The sequence below is a fragment of the Micromys minutus genome (assembly GCF_963924665.1).
Source record: "Micromys minutus genome assembly, chromosome: 14".
Taxonomy (NCBI): Eukaryota; Metazoa; Chordata; class Mammalia; order Rodentia; family Muridae; genus Micromys; species Micromys minutus.
In genome coordinates this window covers 54,447,480-54,472,857 of record NC_137983.1, presented here as the reverse complement: position 1 = coordinate 54,472,857, position 25,378 = coordinate 54,447,480, and the positions used below count along the sequence as shown (strand labels likewise).

At 45.2% G+C, this 25,378-nt stretch overlaps 1 protein-coding gene across 1 annotated transcript in view; it reads left to right on the top strand.

Moving 5' to 3' along the window:
- MYO16 (myosin XVI) overlaps positions 1–25,378 on the top strand; it is a gene marked incomplete at both ends in the record, with an annotated part of 347,769 nt that overhangs the window by 116,469 nt on the left and 205,922 nt on the right. Inside the window, 5 exons of the mRNA XM_080928526.1 lie at positions 5,154–5,264; positions 11,786–11,851; positions 13,556–13,683; positions 16,228–16,333; positions 20,679–20,796. Of these exons, the coding sequence (XP_080784652.1) occupies positions 5,154–5,264; positions 11,786–11,851; positions 13,556–13,683; positions 16,228–16,333; positions 20,679–20,796 (529 nt within the window). The remainder of the gene's footprint in view (positions 1–5,153; positions 5,265–11,785; positions 11,852–13,555; positions 13,684–16,227; positions 16,334–20,678; positions 20,797–25,378) is intronic.

Genomic DNA, 25,378 nt, shown 5'->3' with positions numbered 1-25,378 from the left:
GGGCCTCTCCTCTCCTTGTTGCCCAATAAGGCCATCCTCTGCTACATATGTAGCTGGAGCCATAGGTCCCTCCATATGTACTCTTTGGTTGGTATAGTTCTTCATATAAGAGGCCACACTATAGGTGGCTGGGTCATGCATTCACCTTCCACAGGAGAGCCTTGGAAAAGATTTTTCTAAGCAACAAAGTACAAAGTAACATTTTAGAAACAAGTATGTAATGTAAAAAAGAAATGAAAATCAAAACAAAACCACTTAGCACCTCTTCTTCTGGATTTTTGTAAAATGTAACTTTATCAAATGGTATCTTATCAAATGGATAGTTAGTGGCTATGTCCAGTCCCATCCATCTTTCTGAAAAAGACAGAGAAAAGCTGCCATGTGTGGAATCTCTGTAAGGGACCCATGCCCTCAAAAGCTGCATAGAATGGAGCATCAGAGCTCTCTTTTGTTGACTTTGAAGTCTTGGTAACCACTTGATAACTACAAGAAGCTGCCTGTCCCTGATGGTCTCTGATGCCATGTGAGTCACTGTTTAACTCTAATCCAGCCAAAGAGCACATTGTTTGAATCATTCAGAGACATTCTAGAACATTCTCTCCAACCCAGTACAAATATGGGGGCACATAAGAAAATGGGGGTTTCCACTGGATGCTGTCAGTTGCTCCTATAGACTTTCTGTTAACATTAGCAATGCTTTCTCAACCTGCCGTAGAAACTGATTAGAACATGCTAGCTTTGTCCCTGGTTAAAACTGGAATTTCATTGCATTGGTGGGAGGCATGCCTCTTAAGTCTCTCCCTGTAGCAGTAAATATTAAATAAAATAAATAATCACCATGCTACCTCCAGATACTCTCTGTCCCCAGCAGTCTTGCTGCCTCTATGACTAGCCCCATGGGGGGTCGCTACCACACTAGCCTCATGTAATGACCACACACCTCGGGGTTAACTTTCACAAACCCCTGTAACCCAGTAAAATCAAAACTCTTGAGGCTTGTAATTTATCAGTAAGTTCTCACCCCACAAAACGTCCACACAATAAACTCAGATCCAACTGATACTGATTACAAACTGCCCACCTACATAAGACAAATTGTCCTGTAATAATCCATCCCTTATAAGACATTCATAGCTACCTGTGGCTATTTAAAGCCACACCACATGGGGCTGGGCTGTCCTTCTCCTCCTCCATTTTCTCTTCTTTCTCTCCTCTCCTATGTCTCCCACCTCTAAAACTTTTTCCCCACCTGCATATTTCACTGCCAATCACAGGCCTTGGCTTATCTTGTGCCTGCCCTCACCTGCATATAGACATCAACCCACAACACACACTCTCTCTCTCTCTCTCTCTCTCTCTCTCTCTCTCTCTCTCTCTCTCTCTCTCTCTCTATCTATCTATCTATCTATCTATCTATCTTGATTTGGGAGTTTAAACACATACTAACTTGCAGATGGTTTAGGCTTTATTTTTGAATGTTCTATATTCTTGCAATCTTATGTATTATATAATATAGCAGATCAATCATCTACATGTGAAGATCTATACCATGCATGAGATTTTAGTTGTGGGAAATGATGGGATGCTCACAAAAACTTTAAAATAAGAACCTGATGATGATAAGGCAGAAGAGCTCCTGGGTTCTATTCTCAGTACCATATCTGTAACTTTAGCTCCAGGGAATCCCACACCCTCGTTAACCTACATAGGTGCCTGCAAATATAAATTTCATTTTCTATCTCTCCATGTAAAGAATTCTGCCAGGATCTCTAGAAAATGTATACTTTTCCATCTTTAATTTTTATAGACTTTTGTTATACCTAAGGATGCTCTAGTCTGTGACCCTAGAAATAAAACAGTTCACTTGATACAAGAAAACCTTCAACTCCTCTAACTTCATCCTTGTTAAGACATAAAGTACACAGTAGCAACCAGTTATGGAGTGCAGCAATACTCTCCTGTCTTCAGTAGAGGTCTAGTGGGGGTTTCTATTGATAAGACTAACTGTGACTACATTTCTACATTGAAGGAAATTGGGACAAGAACTCACATAGGGCAGGAATTTGGAGGCAGGAGCTGATGCAGAGGCCACGGAGGGATGCTGCTTACTGGCTTGCTCTCTCTGGCTTACTCAGTCTGCTTTTTTATAAAACCCAGGACTACTAGTCCAGGGATGGCCTCACTTGCAATAGGCTGGTCTCCCCCATCAATCACTAATTAAGAAAATGCCTTACAGCCTGTTCTTATTGAGGGATTTTCTTAATTGTGGTGCCCTCCTCTCTGATGACTCTAGCTCATGTCAAGTTGAAGAACTAGGCAGCATGGTGAATATGTTCAGCTCTCCCTCCTCTCCTGACTCCCTTTGTGAACCTCCTGCATTGGGTAATTACTAACCAGCCTTGGCACCTCTGCCTGTTACTTTTACCAACTGCTGAAAGAACACTTTCATAAAGTGAAATCAATTTTGTGTTCCAGCCACTGGGCAGCCTTCAATAACCTTTGGAACTATGTAGCCATCCCCAACTCTTCAAGGTTTCACACCTGCATGCCTGCAGCCACAGCGGTCTTCAAGGGTTCCCCACACATCATCCTGGCTCTTCTCCTCCATCCTAAGAGACTTGTCCTTCCAAATGACTCCCACTTTCATTTGAACACACCCCCCCCAAACCATAGCAGCCTAGATCACCACAGAGCAAACTTCTTCCAAGGTCCTTTTCTTCTGCGCCTTTTGCTTGTCCCTCCAGCAGACCGAGGACATGCCAAGATGAAAGACAAAGTCTCCTTTTATTTCCTCTTTCTGTCTTTGCATCAAACTACTGACATGAGGCCTGTCACGGAGCCTGTGAACTTCTGAATGTGTTCCTGGAGCTGCTTCTCACACCCCGCCCTCTCTCTCTGACTGTTCCACAGTGTTAACCAGCCCAACTTCTTTAACTAACCATCTCTGATGTCAGTCTTCAATGTCAGCTCGATGGAACTGGAAACGTCTGGCTGTGCCCGTGAGGGTTTTCCCAGACAATTTTAGTTGAAGAGAGAGGACCCCCCCCCCGTAAGTGGGTGGTTTCATCCAACTGAATAAAAGTTGTTGAGAGCGAAGGAAGACAGCTGAGCTCTGACATTCCCCTCTCCTGGTTGACACCTCGACACCGAAGACCAAGCTGCTCTCACCGCTGCCACAGCTTCCTTGCCAGCCGTGACTCTGTTTCTCTGCCCTCCGAGGGCAAATACTTTTAAGTCATCCTTCACCAGTGTTTGAACAAAATAAAGAATCACCAATCATGGGGCTACAGAAAAAAACAGCTCTTCCAGTTGTCAGCCTGAAATCCTGCTGAATAGCAAATCAGATCAGCATCCCCTCTGCGTCTGCCCTGTGGGGTCTGGGCACTCTGCCTGCCTTTGGCAAGAATCTGCTGCATCCAGTACATAGGTTCCTTCTACTTCCCGTGTTTCCCCTTAGAGCCCTTTCCTCTGATGCCTCCTCTCCGTCCCTTAATCATCAGCCCTGACAAGTGTTAGAATTGAGTTCATCTCTGCCCAACTCTAGAAGATACCACCTCAGTCTATGGTCCCTGTTTCTACTCTTCTCAAATAAATCCTTGTTAGCCTTCAACTCCTCTAACCATTATCCCTGACAGTGTCATTTAGCAAGGGGCTGCCCAGTAATGTCCACACTTGCCCACTTCTCCTCCCTCCAGCGTATCCCTCAGGGACGTTGGCAGAGTGGTCATTGCCATTGGACCCCTGTGAGCTGTGTAGCTGAGCATGCCTGTGTCACATGCTCAGCTGCAGAGCTGACACTGGGCTACGTTCTTCACGTGAGTGCAGTGCGTGAGTCTTAGGGTCAGGTGGCTGGCAGTTGGAAATTTTGAGATCAGGAATATCGTATGATGTTGTTTTTCAGTGAGTAAGCAGGCTTCTGTTGGTGTACTGTGTTCTCGTGTAGAGAAATGAATTGGTGTCCAATGCCCAGGGACTCCTAGCTATGCTTTCTTCCCCGTGGGTTATATGACTTTCCTGAGTTTGAGATGTGGAAGACAGAGCCTCTGCCTCTGCTGCTAGTGTACATGGGCAGCACGCAGCCAGAGAGACAGAGCAGGAAACTTTCAACTTGTGAAGTAGTCACTAGCTCTGGGGAAATTGGTCTAAGTTTCTTGGTTTATGATATGTTCTGAGTTCACTCTACAAATATCCCTCCACCGGATAAACAGTGATAATTAATTGTATTTAAATTATTCAGCAAAAGAACACAGAATAAATAATGCCTGTGCAATGTAGATATGAATTGAAGGAGAGAGAACACGGGCTACATCCAAAAAGAGATCACAAGCAAACTTGTTTATGGTTCCTGTGTGTCCTGAGCTCGCAGAACCCTGAACAGATTCTTCTGTTGTTTCCTCGGCTTAACAGGAGAGAGCCAAAGCTGCTCTGCGGCCTCCAGAGTCTGCTGCTGGCGCGCGCTCTGTATCTGTGAGGTTAAGCATTGCGCATGTCTCATTCGGAGAGCACTGGTTTCCATCTAATTAAAAGACCACAGCCATCTGGGTTTATTTGAAATACTTATCTTGAAATAATTTATTTGAAGTGGTTATTGAAATACCATTTGGTTTTAAAGGGATGAGTGTGATTTTGTTCCCCCTTGCCAGCTACCTAATCGCACAGACACCTTAATCTTAAAACCAATATAAAACAGAATAAAAATCACAAGCCCCAAATCTGGGGTCTACCCTGAAGACCTGACTCTATCCCCGGTGAAGGCAGAGCCTGAACCCCTTGCCTTTCAATTCCCAAAACAGTCTTACAGGCTTAGCTTTGGGACCTAACAAATGCTTAAATGTCACTCAAGGTCAACATGATGGTGGTCTTCAAGGCATAAGGACCTTGGGCACAAGGTGGTGTGTGTGTGAGTGAGTGAGTGTGAGTGTGTGTGTGTGTGTGTGTGTGTGTATGTATGTGACTTATAGATATGGAACACAGACCCTGATCTGAACAATTCTCTCTTCCTCAAACCATCCCCCCTTTTAATGTTGGTTTCAAACCCAGGAGGTCTCAGTCTCAGAACTTTGAGAAGCCCCTGAAGTTGGAACATGCACCTGTGAAAAGCTGATCAGAAAGTGACTAAAGTTGATGAGGCTGGCCTTTGTCCCATCCCACAGGTTCAGCTCACGCCTCCGGCTCCCAGCGATGACCTAGCCACACTCAGTGAGCTTAACGACAGCAGTCTGCTGTATGAAATTCAGAAGCGCTTTGGAAATGACCAGATACACGTGAGTGCCACCAAACACATGTGTCACTGTGTCCCCACTGTGTCCTCACTGTGTTCCCATTGTGTCCCCACTGTGGACCAATGCTGCAAGTGATGGGTCCCTGGAAGCTTCTGGATGTGGGAATGGCTGAGTTCAAACTCTTCTTGGGAAGGTTCTTAGTCATATTTAGCAAAGTTCCCCAATTCAGGGTAAAGTGTAAGCTAGTACTCTGCACAGAGACAGTGGGTTCCAATGCTGCGTTGGGTCTCAGAAACCTGAGACAAATGGCTAGTTGAAGTGATGCCTTAGTGAGGGTTTTACTGCTGTGAACAGAGACCAAAAGCAACACTTATAAGGATAATATATAATTGGGGCTGGCTTACAGGTTCAGAAGTTCAGTCCATTATCATCAAGGCGGGAGCAGGGCAGCATCCAGGCAGGAGGAGCTGAGAGTTCTACATCTTCATCTGAAGGCTGCTAGCAGAATACTCACTTCAAGGCAGTTAGGATGAGGGTCTTAAAGCCCACACCCACAGTGCCACACCTACTCCAACAGGGCCACACCTTCTAATAGAGCCACTCCCTGGACCAAGTGTATACATACAGCAGGTGCTTATTAACAAACCAAAGCAGATGCTGGCCAGCTCTCCCAGCATCCCTTTGTACCCCTGGCTCCTTCTCTGCATTCTTTACCCTACCCCCTGCTCCTCTCAGTCCCAGCAGCTGGTTTTTAGTTCCCTTTCCCTAGCCTGATCCCCCACAATCTAGCCATTTTGGGAACTCTGATGTCTTGGCCTCTTGGCCCTAGCTGCTCCTCTTGGTCAGTTAGTAGCTCCTGTCCTGCTTTCCTTCCCTCCCTCTCCTTCTCTCATGGTCTGGTTTAGTCTCCTGGACACATTCAGCTTGGACTCTCTCCTCTGCCTGCTTCCTCCCGAATTCCACAATAAAGTCTTGTCTGTACTGTAAGAACAGTTGTCCTCCTTCTCTGATTTCGTTTTCACATTCTTTGTGCCTTTTTGTTGTTGTCCTGGCTGAGTGGAAGATCTTTCCAGAACTGGCAATATCTGTAGGTCAGCTGCTTATAAATCTCAGTCTGCCTAGACACCAGAGACTGTTCTGAGTACTGCCCCCAATCTACGGGCTGTCTCTCTGGGCAATAAACCCTGTGTGTTAGATTTCTACAAAGATGCAAACAATATCATTAGATGAAGAATGAGATAAAATTGGTTCTAACCTTTGCCTGTATGTTAGGTTTCTAATGCAGTAACAATGTAGCTAGCTAGCCCTTCTCCCCACAGCCTCCTTCTGTTCCCTCCCATGTTCTGTCCCATACAGAGCCCAAGACAATTCAGTCCAAGTGCCTGTGGAGATTTCTGATTATGCCTGAATCTGTCATATTCCCTGATAACACCCATTTAGTCCTAATCTACTGAGAATCTGATTAAGTCATTTTCATGTAAATGTGGAGACTGAGATTTCCCAGCAATAACAGGAGTTGTCAGGTCCTGATTAACCCATGAAGCTGCAACCCAGCGTCTCAAGGCTTCAATAAACTGCCTGCCACCACAAATATATTTAAAATTAAGCACGTGCATCAGGACTGTTGGAAAGTTGCCATTGACAGAAGTGGTTAAGCCTGACTGATTTGGTTTCTATTATCAACTGTCAAGGTGCTTTTGTGATGTGTTTCTAGTTTGTTTCGTTTCTTTCTTTCTTCTTTCCTTTTTTTCTTTCTTTCCTTCTTTCTCTCTCTCTCTCTTTCCTTTTGTTTCTTCTCGTTGTCTTTTTTTCTTTCCTTTTTCTCTTTCTCTAACTTGTTTTATTTTTAGTTCTAGCTGCTCCTTCTGAACCATTGGTCTACACCCCTGATCCTTTCTTTGCATTTTATCTGGATAATTGTCTAGGCTGCCATGGAACGCATATCCTATGATAATCTTGACCTGGCAATCCTCCTGCCTTAGCCTTCTGAGGGTTTTATACCACCAAGCCCGTGGAAAGACTGAATTGGTCTTTGTTCCTTAATTCCCTCATGATCCTCAGGTTTCTCTCTCTAAGCATCTGTTCCTCCCTTTCACTATTGGGCCAACCACAGCCCCTGCTTTGTCAGCCCTACTTTGTATACCTGAGGTCAACACCATTTCGGTTCTGGCAGCCCCACTCTGTGCTGCTAGGGTCACTATGGTCACTACCCTCCCTGTCCTGGCATCCTCCAACTTGGGAGGTCCTTCTTTCCTTACCACCTGAGCTCGCAGTGAACTAGAATGTTCTTTGCGGACAGCCAGGATAGGCACTGAGTCTGTCCTGTGGCAGGGAGAACACAGATGTTTTTCTGAGATTGGTTTCATAGCTGAGATACCAGCCTGTCTCAGCTACAGACAAACCAGGAGTGGGCTTCATTCCCTGTCACTCGGCGGGCAAGAGCTGCCCTCCTTCCAGCATTGGGAGCTTTCCAGGGATTCCTCTCTGTGTGCCAGCATCTTTCTCCTGCTTTCTGCAGAACAGAACTTTCTAGAATCCCCCTCAAATATGCTTTCACCTTCGTGTCTCCCCTTAATCTCCAAACTGCATCACAGTGGGCTCTCTCTTGTGAGAACATGCATTGTGGGGTGAGGGGCAGGGTTCTCCTTGTGCTGTGGTTGACACGTGGCTCCTGCGTCAGACTGGATTTGACGGAATAGAACCAGACAGTTGTGTTCATGTGATGCCTGGCCAGTGCTGCTGACGTTGAGGGCCAGGTTCTTCCTATCCACCTCCCCCATCCACCAAACGTCACACACGTACATACACACACACACACACACACACACACACACACACACACACTCACTCACACTCGTTGAAGCAGTCTCTACTCAGATTCTCTCTCTAGCTCGATCATCAGGAATAACATTCATGCTAAAGTCATGTTAGTTGTGAACTTGCCATTGAGGTAGCTGAAGTCACAGCTAATCATGTTGAGATGAGACTGATGAGTAATCTCAACATAATTCCAGACAATTAATGCCTTTGGGCATCTTCTAAGGACTGTTGGGCGTGTGAACTCTGTACTACAGACCTGCAAAGAGATTGGAACATTGGAAACCCTTATTGGAATTTATTTTATTGGACCTTTGAGCCAGAGAATGAAGTTGCTTAGGCTGTCCTTGAGCTCCTGATTCTCCGTCCTCTATTTCTCACATGCTGGAATTCAGGCATGTACCACTATTGTACGGCTTTTGGTACCTAAATTCAAGCCTGTTGGATCAGATGAGATTTGGAGTTTGTGTTTTCTATGTCTTTGTCCTTTTTCATTTTTTAACTCTGAATCTGTTACTGTTTTATAAAAGTGTCAGCCCCTCAGTCAAAAGGAACTAAACCAAGATGTACCTTCCCTGGATAGAAAGAACTGCTTAGGAGACATCTCCACATTCTAAGACCTTTTTTTGGTCTTCCCCCTCTCATTGCTGCTCCCACGCCTGCCCCTCCCCCTTGCCCTGCAGCCCACCCGACCAATGGGACCCTTGCAGCTGTGTACTTCTGACTTCTCAGGCTATGTACAGATACAGGGAGTTGGTGCTTGACATCTCCCCCGATTCTTCTCCTTTTTTTTTGTGATGTGAGGGGATCGAACCCCTAGCCTCACAGATGCTAAGCAGGAGCTTCCCCATGAGACAGGGGCTGGCTAAGCTCCCCAGGACAGCCTCCATCACAGACTCTTCCAACCTCAGCCCACCAAGGTGTTTGGATGGCAGGCTCTGGTGAGGCCACTGGTGTGAACCCCTGACCAGGCTCATACTCTGCTTCTGCTTGTCTTGGGAATCCCATGAGCCCCACTGTGCAAGATGGAGTCGGGTACGACCTGCACCCTGCCACCAGCTACGGCATCTCCCCTGATCTGTAGGGAAGGTCGGGGCTTCCCTTGACTTCCTGTCTGTTCTCAGTGCGGGGGAGTTATGTCTGCTAGAGCGTCCTCTCACTTTCTGTGTAAGGGAATGCGTGGCTATTCAGGGGAAAGCCAGAGCCCACAGACTGTTTCTGGCCCCTTATGTTTTGTATTTTTGACCGTCTGTGCCACAGCTGTCCTGCTGGTCACCTTGAACTACGATGGCCATGCCAGTGAGCGCACACCACCTCTCTGTACCCCTAAAATCTGCACACCAATGAATGGCCTCACTTTTCAGAAATTTCCCATGGTGCTTTTCCAGTTTTGAGGTTGCTCTCCGTGTTCTATGTTGTGTGTGGTTTCTGCCGCAGACCCATCTCCCCTACAGTGCACACAAATGCATACACATACATGAACACATATGCTCACCACGCATGCACACATGGATGCACAGTACCATGTAAGGTTCTTAGAGACTGCGCGTATGAGAATGCCTCTAAGGTCAAATACACCTTTTTAGCACAAGAGACAGAGGCTAATAGGAATTTATCTGTGGCAAACAGCTGAGTCTGAGATGAGCTATTAATATTTCAGATGCTGCAGCTGACCTGATGGTTTGACTGAATCCGTTTCCTCTTCTCCATCTCATTTGTTCTGTGATGTGTTCTGCCCGTGGCAGCTGTGCCCTGCCCAGTCCTCTGTGTACCATTCCCTGGGTGTTAGGCTGGTTGGGGAATTCACATGCATCTTCTGCCTGAGTGCGAAACACTCATTTGGATATTAGGTTGGTTGGGGAATTTCCACCTGTCTGCCACAATGGGGAGGAGATGGCTTGCAGGTGATGAGCTTGACAGGAAAATGCACAGATAAGAACATTGCATGTCTGGAATAAAGGACGCTAACAGTACCAGAGAGAACAGATCACACACCGCACAAGGATGCTCACGAGACAAGGAAACAGCCTGCAAAGTCAGTGCAAAAACCCCTGGTTTCTAAGGGCTGCGCTAGACAAACCAGAGCAAGGAACTCCTGACAGCCCCAGGGTCCTCTGTAACCTCTGCTCAAGTGAAGCAGGTCAGAGGGCAGGGATCACTTAAGGAGCACTTCAGTGTGAGGTCAAACAGCATGCCACACACTGTGCCAGCCTCTCTTGCCAAAGGCTCTCCTGTGGCAGGCTGCCTGAGGTATGCTTTGAGATGCCTGCGCACTACTTGAAAGGTGCTCCTGGAAGAGAGCACGTCCATACTGTTGAGAGAACAACCCGTCAGAACAAAGAACTACAGGGACTGTTTCCACAGCCGAGGAAGCCCTGGTCAGAGCGCCCTCTTCAACTCTCGTGACTTATACAGTGTCTCCTCTGATGACTTTACTGCCATGTTCAATCAGATTTTTATCATTATATCTTTGTTTATTTTAGCACACGTATTCAGGGAGAATCTCACATCCCATTAATAATGATCCCAATGTAAAGATTTTTCACTTGGATTATATATTTAGGGTGCCCACTGTGGTGTTGAATAATTAACCGATGGTAGACCTGCAGACCGAAAGGCTTGTAACATTAAGAAGATCAGCCTCACAGCCATTTATTTTCCAGTGTGAGCACCTAAGCTCTCTTAGCTGTTCCCGTGTGCGGTGAGATGTTCCGACGGACTTCTCCCACCCCCACACCAAGTCACTCACTTCCTTTAGGTTTAAATCATTGTCCTGTGTTTAGTTTAGAGGATAAATATCTACTGTTTCTGGCAACTGCTTTCTGAATGAATCACTGGTCAGATCAATAATTACTTGAATTTTTCGTTAGCTCATTCCAACAGGCAAGAATCATCCCTTGTCAGTGTGAGCCCAGGTTTCCTCCCTGGAGCTGTTTGCTTTAGATACTTAATGGTGGATTGATTTATCGTGGAAGCATAGAATTGTCATCTCTCCCTGATTGCTTTGTCCATTCCTCATAAGGAAATGCTCCATTTGGCCCCTGGCATTGCCCAAGCTGCATCTCTGTGGGTTGATACACACTCAGCTTTCGGCTGCTGTTGTTTACCTGTATAACTTTCTTTATCCTTTTACCTCCAAATCCCCTTGTTCTCTATATTTGTAGCATTTTTTTTCTCTAAAGCAGAACACAGCTAATATTTTCACCCAGTTCAAAGTCTCTGTCTTTTAGCTGTAGTATTTGGAACACTAGTGTTTGTTGTAATTACAGACATTTGTGGACTTAGCTCTCTCTATTTGTGGGCTTAAATCTACATTTATAACCTCTATTCCATTTATCCCCAAGCCTTTACATCTTATTGCTTTAACTTTCTTCATTAAAATTGTTTTATTTTGAGTTTTACAAACACTTTATATCTTCTTTTCCCTATAATGGCATAAAATTAACTTTCCCATTTTCTTCTTGCTATGTTTATTTTACTTCTGTGTTGTTTACCCAGACTAATTATCACAACATCCCTTTGGGGTAAATCCTTAGAATCATTTCATTGCTTGTGTTTCATGGAAACAAACCTGATAGCTTCATGTAGTTTGAATATGAATTATATATTTTTAAGAGTGCTTGAGTCAGCTTAAAATATTGCAATATGACTTTTATTGATCCACTATATTTCCCATAATAGTTTAAGTTATGTTTTTAGATGATTCTAATGATGTGGTTCATGAACTATTTGCATCTTTTTGACAGACTTTTATCGGAGACATCTTTTTGCTTGTTAACCCATTCAAAGAACTCCCAATTTACTCCACTATGGTGAGTATACCTCTTCAAATACCACGTTGAAGTGACTGACATTCATGGGGCATACACATTTGTATTTGGTGACATAAAAACTAAAAGAACAATTAATGAAAAATTTCTCAGGGTCGTTCTCACTTGAATTTGCATGATGGTTTTGATAATGTGTTCTGATGCAACTTTTGGAATCAAACTTATTGTACCAAAGGTTTCCTTTACATTTAAGTATGACACTCTATAAATCAAATAATACTACGCTATGTTTTCATGCATCCTTGACAAATTTGTTATTATTTGGTTTAGAGTTCATGGATGGATATTGACTGGTGTTTAGTTCATGGATGGGTATTGATGGATGGTAAGGAAAAGCTTGGCACTGTGTCTGGCTTTGTTGTTGAGTCCTATTTCTACAGTGTCTTTTTAGCTGCATATTTGCAGCATACACCTTACACCTGGTAAATGTGTATGGATAATCAATTTATTTTAAACATCAGTGCCACCTCTGAAACCATCACAGAGATTTGGGAGCTAGTGTGAATGGTACCATAGAGATCCGGTAGTGACAGGAAATATGTTAGTGATCCCCACAAAGACAGACAGGAGCTGATCTGATGTAACCCACAGCAGGGTCTTTATTCTATTCCAGCCAGCTCACCCCCACCCCATGCACTGCCATTATGCAGGATGGTTTTGGTGTTGAGGTACCAAAATATCTATTGGGGCAAGGCTTTACAGTAAGCAGCAGGGGGAGGAGGTAAGTGTGCAAGGATCTAGTTGGAAAGCTATTGTGGCTTTTAACATAGTGGGCTGGTGCTGGGAGTCATATCATAAACTTAATTTCTGTTCCCTTCTGCATTGGTAGATTTGGGGGGGTGGACTTGTAACCTGGAGGTGTAGGTTTGTTGGTGGAATAACCTGGAGATGCTGGTTTCGTGGAGGGTATAACCTGCAGATGCTGGTCTTGCTGTGATAGAGACTGGAGCTAGAGTTTTTTTTGGGGGGAGGAAAGGGGGGCAACTTGTAAACTAATGCTAGGTACCAGTCTGTTAGTTTACCTGAGTTCAAACTTAGGTCAGGCTCTCTAAAATGGAGTGTGAACTTAAAAGATTTGGCCTCTCAGTACAGTGAGGGCAGGAGCGGTGTTCTTTTGTGCCACCCTGTCAGGTGCTTGGCACTTCCTCATGACTTGGAAGTGATCCTGTTGCCTAGTTTTTCACTTGGCTCCTATTACTTAAAACAGAATTTTCCAGGAACACAGATACTAGCAGTGAGTATCAGTGACATCCATAGGTCACTGAAAGTAATTACATCTCTGAGAAGCCTGTAAATAAATTCCTGTGATGAATTCAAGGATAATTTTAGGATGTTGATGCCAAATATTGGGTGAACTTGTGATGTAATGGGAAATGCCAGTTTAAGCTTATATCAGAGATATCTACCAGACTGGAAACTTGTCTGGTGCTGTTCTTTAAGCCATTAGAATAGTTTAAGGCGTGTGGACCAGAGTTGAGGATAAAATATAAACCTCTGTGTTGTCACTAGTCCTCCTGGAACTGGGCTGAGGGCAGGGTGACTGTCCAGGTTGTCCCCATTCCCCACCACTGACCCCTGCCCTGGCTTACTATAGACCCAGCAACATGTTTCAATTTCAAGAGATCCTCTTTTCATGAGGGACAAAAGAGATGAATGAGTCTTCCATCTTTGGTCTGCTGTCCCCAGGTGTCCCAGATGTACCTGAGCCCCACAGGCCAGCGCAGCCCCTCACTGCCTCCCCACATCTTCTCCTGTGCAGAGCGAGCCTTCCACAGACTGTTCCAGGAGCGAAGGTCGCAGAACATCATCCTCAGGTGAGCCAGCCACTCACCTTGTGCAGATCCTAGGACTCAACATGTTTCAGTCTATCTTCCAATAGGCACATTTGTCTTATTAGAAGGGACAGGAAATGTCTTTGAGAACTCGGCCAGTGTAGCAGAATCCATGGCAACCAACAGCCTGCTATGCACTTCATCCTTGTAGTGGGAACGGTGGGGCCACCTCTATGAAAGTGCTGGGGGTCCCCACAGTTGTAAAACCATCTCCTGCAGGAGGACCTAGGATTGCCGGTGCAGACAGTGCCAGCCATCAGGAACTGCTGCTTAGAAGAGATGCTTTCTTGGGACCAGTGAGGTACTAGTGGAGGGTATTAAAGAAGCTCACAGCAAAGTTCCGATGAGCTTGTTGCAGCATTTCTCACCTGCTCCTGGTCTACACCACCTCACCTCCACCCCCAGAGGCAGGTAGGGCTAGCAGCGAGTAGTCCAGGGCACAGGTAGCACATCCTGAAGATTTAAAACAGCAACACGAGGACTCTGCTTTCAAAGCTAAGAAACAGACTTGGAGAAAGAAAAGCTTGCTACAGTATTGGGCCTAAGTCCCTGCTCCATATGTGGTCCCCACAAGCTCCAAGTGATAGCTTTGCTTAGTCACAAGGCAGGCTTTCCTCAGCGTGCCTCTCCTACCCTCCTCTGCTCCCTTTTCTCTCTGGACGCCTCCAGAAGGGGCTTGTCTTGAAAATTTGTAAGGAAACATTTCAAACTACAGCAAGGAAGTTTACTGGGGAATAAAACTCTTCAGATTAAGATGTGAGGGGACGCGAGGGGACGGGCAGCAACAGGTCTGGATGGGATCACACTTAGGTAGAGGGTACTGAAGGGTTAAAATCGGGCTTGGACTACTATCTCAGGAGAAGCCTTCAGCCTTTCCAGTGTGGGCCAGACTGTTGGTTCCTTTCATGTTTCTCTCTCCCAGTGTGTCCTTGTCCAAATATATCCTAAAACACTTTCTTAAGAAACTCAACATTGCTTCAGGGAATTTTAGGGCTGGAGACAGAGAGATTGCTCTGGAGGCTGTGGGGGGTGCTCACAGTGCCCTGTAAGAGTCCTGTAGGTAGACATGGCTACATTTGCTTCACCCCCGAATTCTACATTCATTTGCTCATGGTAACTTTCTCCCCCAAACTCCCCACAAATGTCCCATTAGGGCAGATTTTAAGGGTGCTATATTTTTGGAGGGGGAAACCTTGTTTCTTCATTTATGCAAGTCTCCCAAATCCTCATAAGCAAGGGAAACGAAGACTGACTCTGATTTGAAAACATTTAGGAGTGACTAGTCAGTCTGGCCCTTCTTTGAAAGCTGCACACAATGGCTTGGCCTCCATGTGGAAATCAGTGATCAGGGAGAAGACTTCAGTCTTTTTTATCCTCACCTTCAAGCCTTGAGAAGCTCAGCTGAAGTCATGTGCACTCAAGGACTGTTTCTCGTGTGCCCCCAAAACTAGTGTAGACAGAGGGTAGCCTGTATTATAGTCATGAGAGGCTGGATCAACAAACCCTGAGGAGGAAAGGGAAACAAGAAAGAATGTAAGAGCCAGAGGGGATGGAGGACTCAAAATAAAGCCATCTAAGTAGATGTGATCAAAGCTCTTATGAACTCACAAAGACCAAGGCAGCTTGCACAGGTCCTGCACGGGTCTGCCCAGGTCACCCGAGCTTAGATAGTGGCTTCCAGTTTGGTGTTTTTATGACTCCCGAGTGTGAAAATAGAGGGGTGTGTTTCTGATTCTTGTGCCTTCTCTTGGGCTCTTTTCCTTCTTTGCTTTGTCCTGTTCAACTCCAGTGTCCAAGTTTTTTTTTTTTTCTTGTCTTACTTTGCTTTATTATTACCCCTTAGAAGCCTTTTCTTTCTCTGATGGGAGAAAGGAGTAGATCTAGATGATACCGGAAGTGGGGAGGGACAGAGAGGAACAACAGAAGGGAAGCAGTAATCAGGATATGTGTGAGAAAAAAATGTATTTTCAATAAAAAGGGGAAAAGTTAAATATCTCCAGATTAGGTGTTTCCATAAATTAGTACCAGGTAAGACATTGCTTTAAATTTGCTTTACAATCATCATTTTAATATCACATCCTAAAGGTTTTTTGTTGTTGTTTTGGTTTTGGTTTTCTTGTTGTTTTGTTTTGTTTTTTTGGGGTTTTTTTTTTTCCATTGTCCCGGTAGCTTCTATCAATCAGGACAATGGAGCTAAAAAGAGAAGACCATTCATCAAGTTGAGAGTTTAGTATTAACATTTCAACATTTTTTTCTAGCAAGTGCACTTTAATTAATTGATTATAACATGGTTCTCCCTTCAGTCATAGGAAGACAGGTGCCAGGCGGTCCTCTGGCGTTCTGATATCCAACACCCGATGTGACAAGACAGGACACCCGCTGACTCTGTGTTTAGGACACACTATCCAATGAACACACTCCCATCGATTCCCTGACAGCATCATGGCCCCCACTATCCCTGGGTCTTTGCATCATCTCTGGCTTTTTTTTTCTCCCTCTTCTAAGCCAGTGAATTTGTGTTTTCAGTGGAGAAAGAGGGTCAGGGAAGACCCAGGCCAGCAAGCAGATCATGAAGCACCTGACCAGCAGGGCCAGCTCCAGCTGTACCATGTTTGATGCCAGGTTCAAGCATGTAAGTGGCTTCTGGGCTGGTGAGTATGGGAGAGGGTGGATCGTGCCAGGAGAAATGTCTCCGCTAATTCAGGGATGCATCCCCATAATCAAACCATGGTCAAAGACTGTGGGTAAAAGAAAGGCCCTCTCTCTGTGTGTTTGCACAGAATGCTGCAGGCTGATACTTCTTCTGGGGGGGGGGTGCCCGAAAAGCCACAGTGGAGCAATCCTGAGAGCAAACAACAAAGCTGCAATGTTTTTAAAAGAAGTGGCTGCAGTAAACATGGGTGGTTTTAATCTACAGCTATGTGTTAAGGCTGCACCGTCTTCAGTAGCCTGTCATTACACTCCACAAGTCAACTTGGGAAGACTGGCAAGCCTCTACTCAAATATGCCAACGTACCAGCGGCTGATACTCCCAAATGAAAACATGAATAAATCAACATGGTTATAAGATAAATGCCGGGTAACTAATGGAAATAGCAGAATCTATTGACTTAATTGAAATGACAGGGAACAATAGTCTCCCCCTCTAAATCACCGGCTAAGATAATCATCTATTAAAATAATCATCGGCAAGAGAACAGGCTCTGCAATTTCTAAGGTGCACTCTGATCACTTTATGTAAATTGACTTTGCTGTTTACTTTAAGTGAGTACTTTCCAATTCCTGTTGAGTTAGTCGGGTACAACTCTCCCAAGTCTGCTGGCACTGGGGAATCAACACCTCCCCCCAACTTCGTGGCTATTTCAAGTGAAACCTCTTCTATGTTTTCTTCATTCCCCATGGGATATTTAAATCTCATATTAACTGTGGGATTCCCTATGTTAGATGTCATCCACACAAATAACGTTGTCTAAGTTCATGAAGCCCAGAGCAGGTTAGGCAAAGCATCCTGGGGGATAAACAGGGATTTGTGCAAGCATCAGATGAATTTGTGAACCGATAGTAAAACTATGTAACGAGCATCTGTAAAATTCAGTGGGCATGAGAGGTGGGGGCTACTGAATTCTGCATGGGATAAAGATAGCGGAGTGGAATCAGTAGAGAGAGCATCCTTGGAACACACAGCTATTTAGCAGTGAGGTTGAGATTGAGACCCAGCTCCACTGACTGCAAGCTCTCAAGTGAAGGCAGGCGGGCTGTCCTGACAGGCTGATTGTGACCCCTCTGCCTGGGACCTCTCTCTGGCACCCGGGCCAGGGACAAGCTAGGGAGATAAAGTCGAGACAAATGGGGCAGAGGGCACCTCCAGTGACTGTCACACAGAGGGTGATGAAGGACACAGCAACAGCCTTGTCAGAGCCCCATAGGATTAAGGGGGTGTGAGTCTGGGACGTCCATGGCCTCTCGGTTTACGCTCTTGGGGCATGGTGTTCTCAGGAACCCAATAAAGACAAAGACACAGCTGGGTCTGAAAGATGCTAAGGAGGGTGGGCGCTCCCTGTCCTGTGAGAAGGAGCATGGCCGCTCCCCATCCTGTGAGAGGGAGCCTGGGCGCTCCCCGTCCTGTGAGAGGGAGCCTGGGCGCTCCCCGTCCTGTGAGAGGCGTCCTGTGTGTTTGCTGTGCTTCATGTGTTCAGTGACGGTGGAGTCCAGTCCTCAGAGCTCTTGCTCTCCTCCCCTGAGTCTGGGAGCAGCTCAGCCCCGACGTTGCTCGGTCTCTGACCCTACATCCAAACCCTGATGATCAGAATCAGGGCTTCTTCCGTGTCACCGGATTCACTGAAGCAGAAAAACCACCTTTTTTGGAAGAAATGACCTGGGACTTCTTGTCCACTGCATTCCAAATGAGGTTCAGGGTCACTCAGTTCTGTCCCAATGACTTAAATAAGACTTTCCCGAGAAGTCCCTTTGCAGAAGGGATACGTGTGATTACTGGGTGTGGGTAGTCATTCAGGAGCCCCAGATCTTTATTTCTGGGAAACACAATATAATTAGCACATAGTCACTTTAACTATTAAAACTAATACCACACAGTATAAAGAGGGAACTATCGGTTCAATAAAATTTTAATCAGTAGACATCTAGGATACAAGCAGGTGCTATTTCTGTGCATTTTTATTTAAAATTTCATGGCTACGTGCTCGTCTCATAATCTTGTTTCGGAGCCAAGGGAGACAGTGGAATATGCCAGTTTTGGGGTTTCCTCGGCATTTCTCCTAATACAGTTCTTTAGCGCCACCTATTGGCTGACTAGCTGAGAAAGAAGAAAAGAGCTTGGCTTTGCCATCTGGGAGATCAAAGCAGTGGGCTTACTGAAAAGGTCTCAAGAATTTACAATTCCTAGGTGGTTTTAGCTTTCTACTAGTGTCACATGTCTTTATTGCTAATCCAAGGCAAATTGGGTGACGTTAGACCAAAGCTAGGATTAAGTGTGTGACTCTGCAGACAGATTGCCGTGGTTCAAATCCCAGCTAGGACATTTGGAGTCCATGATCCTGACAGCTGGTGATTCTGTCTGCTTGATGAAAAGGTGGAGACTGATGGTGAAGGTTGAAGACACATGTGCTTACGTGGGCAGTTCATCTTAGAATGTGGGCAGACAGATAGTAAACACATTAGATGTATGTCTACAGCCACTGATGGACAGAGAATCATTATTGGTCATGCATGTGTCTGCTCTACACACATGACACAGCAAAGCACCAAGAAGTCATCCTGTGTTAAAGTAAAGCGGAATGATGTTGGGGGTTGAAGGAACTTGCTAACCTGAGATGGGGAGGCAACCACATAAAGACTGCCCCACACGTCCTGTCTGGGCACACATCACCCATTATCCATGATATTCTTATAGAATAATAAAGTATCACTTTATTGTAAAATACAATACACAGATGCTTCGAATCAAAAATATTTTTAATTCATCCTATTTTATAGCTTTTAAAAGTAATTATTTTGCAGTATGTTCATGCAGTGAGATGGAATTATATTTTTCATTTTAGCATATGCATAGTCACCTATTCTGTGTAGTTTTTAAAGAAAAATAAGATCCCATTGATCACTAATTTTTGGACTGGCAGTTGCATCTCGCCTGCTAGTGATTTGCTTTAGGTTGGATTAATTTTCAGGCCCAAATCATAGAGTTCTGTAAAGATTTAATGTGTCTTCAGAAACCTCAGTCTCAGAACCAGATGCTTAAACACATTTCCTTGTTACGTTTAGCATTTTTGATTTGTGGTTGGGATCATGGTGTCGCTTGATTACAGTCACTCATACAGAATGCTTCTCAAACTAATGAGTGTCTATATGTAACAGATGCCAAAGAGACAAGAAATGGATTGATATATTTGCTTCAGATGAATAAGGGTGAGCTCAAAAGTTATGTCCTAAACTAAAGGGTGTGGGATGGGGACCCATTGACTCAGTAGATGACCCTTTGCTATCTGGTGGCTGAATGGCACACTGGGTATAACATATTTGTAGAGCCTTAAAAGACAAAGGACTTTCCAGATTTCTGTACATTTGGAGACCTGGTCAGGTCACGATCCTTAGGGTCACTGTCAGCTGACAATGAGAAGCAGGTTTTAATTCAAGCTCAACATTCGAAGATACTTGTTTGGAGAATATGTCAGATCCCAGGGCCACCCGAGGGGCTTTGCGCTAGAGCTTTAGAACCACAGACTCTCAGCCTTTGAGACAAAGCACATGATAGTGTGGGGTCATGACAGTGACTTGAATTAGTTGTCACATGTCAGCGAGAGAGAGTGGGTTGCAAAGGGCCGCAGTGCAGGCAGAGCTGAGGTTAGCAGGCCTGCATGTGTCACGTGCCCAGGGATTAGGAAGGACTCAGGTTTCTGTCATTTCTAAAACATCGTGGAGCTGGGGCAGGGTCTCAATTGGTAAGAGTGTAGAAAGGGCCTGAGTTCAGACTCCATCACCCAGGTGAAAAGCCACAAAAGTCATCTATGAGCTTGTAATTCCTGTACTGTGGGGCGGAGACAGGAGACTCTTGGCGCATCTTGGCTGTCAGCTTAGCTACAGATTCAGGGGAAGATCCTGTTGTAAGGAAAGAACACGGAGAATGACAGATTGGGACACCCAATGTCCTCCTCACACGTGCACATATACCATCAGCCCCTCCCCCAGTGTGTGTGTGTGTGTGTGTGTGTGTGTGTGTGTGTGTGTGTGTGTGTGTGTGTGTGCAGGCAGGCAGGTAAAGTATGTGACACCATATTAACAATGGCTACAACCTTGTGTGCACTTGTAGTTTGCATCTGAGGAAAGGACCACCTTACAGTATGCATTGTTGTGGAAAGCACAGAGCCTTCCACAAAGCAGAGTATGCCCAGCATCCTTGCTATGGCTCTCCATTTTTATTTCCTGTAAGGAGTAGTCTAACCAAATTCTCTCTTGAACCACAGGCCATATGCATCTTGGAAGCCTTCGGACACGCCAAGACCACACTCAACAATGTATCCAGTTGTCTCATACAGTACTGGGAACTACAGTTCTGCCAGAGGAGGAAACACGTAACTGGAGGTGAGTTTGCATGCAGCCAGCAGAGGGCGCCTGCTCCCAGAGAGACAGAGGCCATGGGGCCTGTGTAGCATACCCTCACTATCTAGACAACCCCAAGTCAGCACACAGCAGAGAGAAGCCAACAACAGGCCATCACTATAAGAGAATTCACTACCATGGCTTATCGAATTATAGGTCTCTTATACACATCCTAGAAATGTCTTATAATAACCATGACCAGGTATGCCTAGAGGAACCTGGCCTGCCTTCTGCATGCCGAGGCTTCCGGTTTCAAGCCTCGGACCTTACTGGGAATCACAAATATTCTCTACTGCAAGGTGAGCCTTCCAAGGAGGATTGCTGTAGAAATGACACCACACAGAAGAAAGGCTTACAAAACAAACAAAAACCTGACAGGAATAGTCCTTCTCACACAAGGATACAAACAGATTATAGCTACGTGCGGTTTTTACACAGCACCCTGTGCTGTCTGTTTAAATCAAATCTGAAATTTTTTAAACAGTTGAATTACAACCAATCTAAACATCAAAATAATCACCAAACTAAACTAAAATGGGATCGGCTTTTTATATGCTTTAAATATTAGCTGTGCATTTTTTTTTCCTGGAAACTCATTTATAATTCAAGATTTTACTGACCAGTAGGCCCTGAGCATAGTGTAAGATTCCCAAGTGAGAAATTCCCAGAGACCAGACAGAAAGGTTGTGACTCCATCGGTGCATGAATGTGCAAACCCCGGTGAGGACTGTGATCAGACTGAACAGTCAGCAGGTGTGTCCCAGACCCTCACTGGCCACCTGCCTGCTCTACTGTGTGGAAGGACATTCTCTGAGGCGCCTCATACTGGCTAATGTTTGAGAGCATGGCTCCTACCAAGCCTAAAGCATTTCCTTCCTCAACCCATGCTGATGCTGGGCCTGGGCATCACAAACCTAGTCCACACATTGTCAAGGAAAGACCTGCATCTGGGGCTCCGTTAGAGCAACCTTTCTGTAGCCATATCCTCTTCCCCTCGGGAACTTACTAACTAAGGTACCCGACAATGTTCTTCCTGCATTTCTTTTCTTCCTCCTGAAGAGAGTTCATGAGTCCTCACATCGAGAATGTTTGTATGGAAAATTGTTGTAGACACACAAGAGACTCTGAAGAGCGTGGATGACAGACCTGAGTTTGAGTCCGCAGAAAGCCAGGAAAGGCAGGGGCAGCAGCACGTGTCTGCAAACCCAGTGTTCCCATAGTGAGATGGGAGGTGGAGACCCGAGTTCTCCTACCTCCACAAGTTCATGGGTCAGCTAGTTTTCTGTATGCAGGAACAAGCTATGAAGAGGCCATGTCTCAAACAAGGTGGGCTGTGAGGACTGGCAGGACGACTGCTTTTACTTCCACATGCTGGAAGAGTGCACCAAGACTCCTGGAGCCCCTTCTGAGCATCAGTCACACTCCATTGTCAAGAAGTTTCCATGGTCCTGCCCAGTTACACCCGAAGTACTTAAGAGGCTCATGTGACTAGGATGTGGCCCCTTGCGGGTGTTCTGCCTCTGATTCCTCAGGGAAAAGAATGTGGACTGAGGGCAGTGGAATCTAGGCTCTGTGTGTAAATTGGTTAACTCTGGGCTCTGTGTGTGGCTTAATTGATTCTCTGGGCTCTATGTGTGACTCAGTTGACTCTCTGGGCTCTGTGAGTATCTATGTTGACTCTCTGGGCTCTGGGTGTGACTTGGTTACTCTCTGGGCTTTGTGTATGACTTGTTTGACTCCCTGAGTTCTGGGTGTGATTTGGCTGACTCTTTGGGCTCTGGTGTGACTTTTTTGACTCCCTGGGTTCTGGGTGTGACTTGTTTGACTCCCTGGGCTCTGGGTGTGACTTGTTTGACTCCCAGGGCTCTGGGTGTGACTTGTTTGACTCTCTGGGCTCTCTATGTGACTTGTTTGACTCTCTGGGCTCTCTATGTGACTTGGGTAATTCTCTGGGCTCTGTCTATGACTTGGTTGCCTCTTCCCTTTGAAAAACCACTTTGCAGATATCATGGAAGGCGTTTTCCACACTCCTTCACTTTCATGTTGCTTTCTCACTCTGTTCTAATGAAGACCCTTCAGACTCCATCATTTACATGTGTAGTTGTGAAAGCTTCCTGGTGTTCTTTTAACAATCTAGTCAAATGCTTCAGTGATCTTTTTCAAAGATTCTAAAATTAAGGCAAATAAAGCTAATTGGAAAGAACACAGAGAGTCGGTGCTGTTCTGGGATTGTGTTCTCGGAGGCACATGAAGATTTGCTCCTGATCCTACGAAGCCAGAGCGCACTGAAGGGCTCAACCTCAAGCTCACCTCTGCTCTTTGTAAAAGAAAACCGATAATCATATACCCTGGGAAGATTCATTATGAAACTGGAGACTGAGTGTATCATCTTTGGAGAATGGGAAGAATGGTGCAGATACAGGGCAGAGGAGAGTCAGGCAAATGCTCTGTGACAGACTTACTCACTTCACTATGTGGACGGGGCTTGTGATGTGCAGTGTGAAGACGTGCCAATCAGTTAATCACAGGGACACCCACCATAGAAGCTCAGGGATGCGGCTTTCTTGTTGTGATGGTGATGTGCTCAGATGTGGTGAGGGAGTAGAGAAACAGAGCCTTAAAGCGATGTATGGGGTCATGGGGTCAGAACACTAAGGCTAGATAGCTACAGAGATGCTTCTTTGTGCTGACTCTGAAGATGAGACCTCTGCCTGCTGCTAGTCTGATATTCTGTGAAAAACATGGAAGCCTTGTTTCCCTGTCCATGTGAGCAAAGATAAATGAAATGTGTGGGCATGAAGCCTGGGAATAGTCCAGAATGTCGGTGTCTGAGACCTGCTATAACAAACTTCTGTGTGGAACTATTCCTGGAGGGACCCAACACACACACACACACACACACACACACACACACACACACACCATTCACATACAACATACACAGATACACACACAATACCACATTACACACACACAGACGAACATGTACACCACACAAACCACACACACATATTACATACCACACACACCCACATATCATTCACATACAACACACACACAGGCGTACATTACACTGCACACACACACACATGCACACACACACACACACACACACACACACACACTTTATAAAAAGGAAAGAAAAAGGAAAGATGCATGAATTTAAACTGCCAAGAGAGCTCGCTCACTGAAGTTGAGCCGCTAATAAAGCAGATGAATTGTAAATGTTCATTGCAATAGCTAATGAAATTGCATTAAGACTATTACAATCAGGTCAAGTCAATGAAGAGACTGTGGTGCATTTGCACTTTATGGTAGACTATATTTGCTTAAGTTATCAGCATGTACAAAGCAGTGATTACCCTGGTTGGCCAGGGAGAATTATCATACTAATCTTAAGGCTGATAGATGCTTTCTCTAGTGGTTGTTATTAGTGATTTTTAAATAATTTAACACCAATTATTTTGCCAGAATGTAACCACAAATTGCAACATAAAAAAACATCAGGCTTAGTTTTATGAACGAGTGGCTATGAATTAATTTTCTTAATTTTGCATAAATTTTATTAGCAAATAACTTATTGGTCTGGCTCCCATATCCGTGTTTTCTCCAGCTAATTATCCATTTAACAGAGCAGTCATTCCTGGTTTCCCTATGTAGGAACCATTATCTTTCCAGATTGAGGGACTTCACCACAGGCAAGTGCATAGGGAAACAGTGTGTAAACACCTAAGGAAAGATTTGCCAAAGAAGGTCCCACTGAGTCAGGGAGCACCTGTGTTTGTGCCTACCACCGTCACCTTGACAACCACCTCTCTTGCCCAAGAAAGCAGAGGTTTGTAGACCACCACCCGTGAGACGAAGGAAGAGATTGTCAGGCGGCTGTCCCAAGTGTCCGCATGACAGCTGTCCTTTAGGTGAACAAGATCATGAGATTGTCAGTCACCCCAGAGTACATGCCAATTTTTCCTCCAGTTGCAAATTGATTTTCCCCCTCACATAATATATCCTGCTCCAGTTTCCCTCCCTCGATCCCTCCCAGTTCCCTCCAGATCCACTCACTTCTGTCTCTCAGTAGAAAAAGAAGGCTTCTAAGAAACATAATAACATAATGCCATGAATATAATATATAATAATAATAATATAATATGTAAATCAAGAATAATAAGTCAGAATCAGAAAAGACAAAGAAACAAGCCCAAGAGAAGGCACAAGAGTCAGAGACCCATTTGTTGGAATGTTCAGGAGTCCCATGAAAACACTGAACTGGAAGCCACAGCGCACACGCGGAGGGCCTGGTGGGGACCTCCTCAGTCTCTGAGAGTTCAGACGAGCTCTGTTCAGCTCATTTAGAGGGCCTTGGTTTGTGGTCCTTCATCTCCTCTGGTTCTTACGTCTCTTTCTCTCCCTTCTTCTGTAGAGGGGAAGGATTCCATGGAGACATCCATTTAGGAATGAATCCTCCAAGGTCTCTCACTTTCTGCATAATGCCCGGCGACAGGTCTCCATATTTGTTCCATCTGTGCAGGAATAAGCTTCTCTACTGATCCTTGGGACACTGATC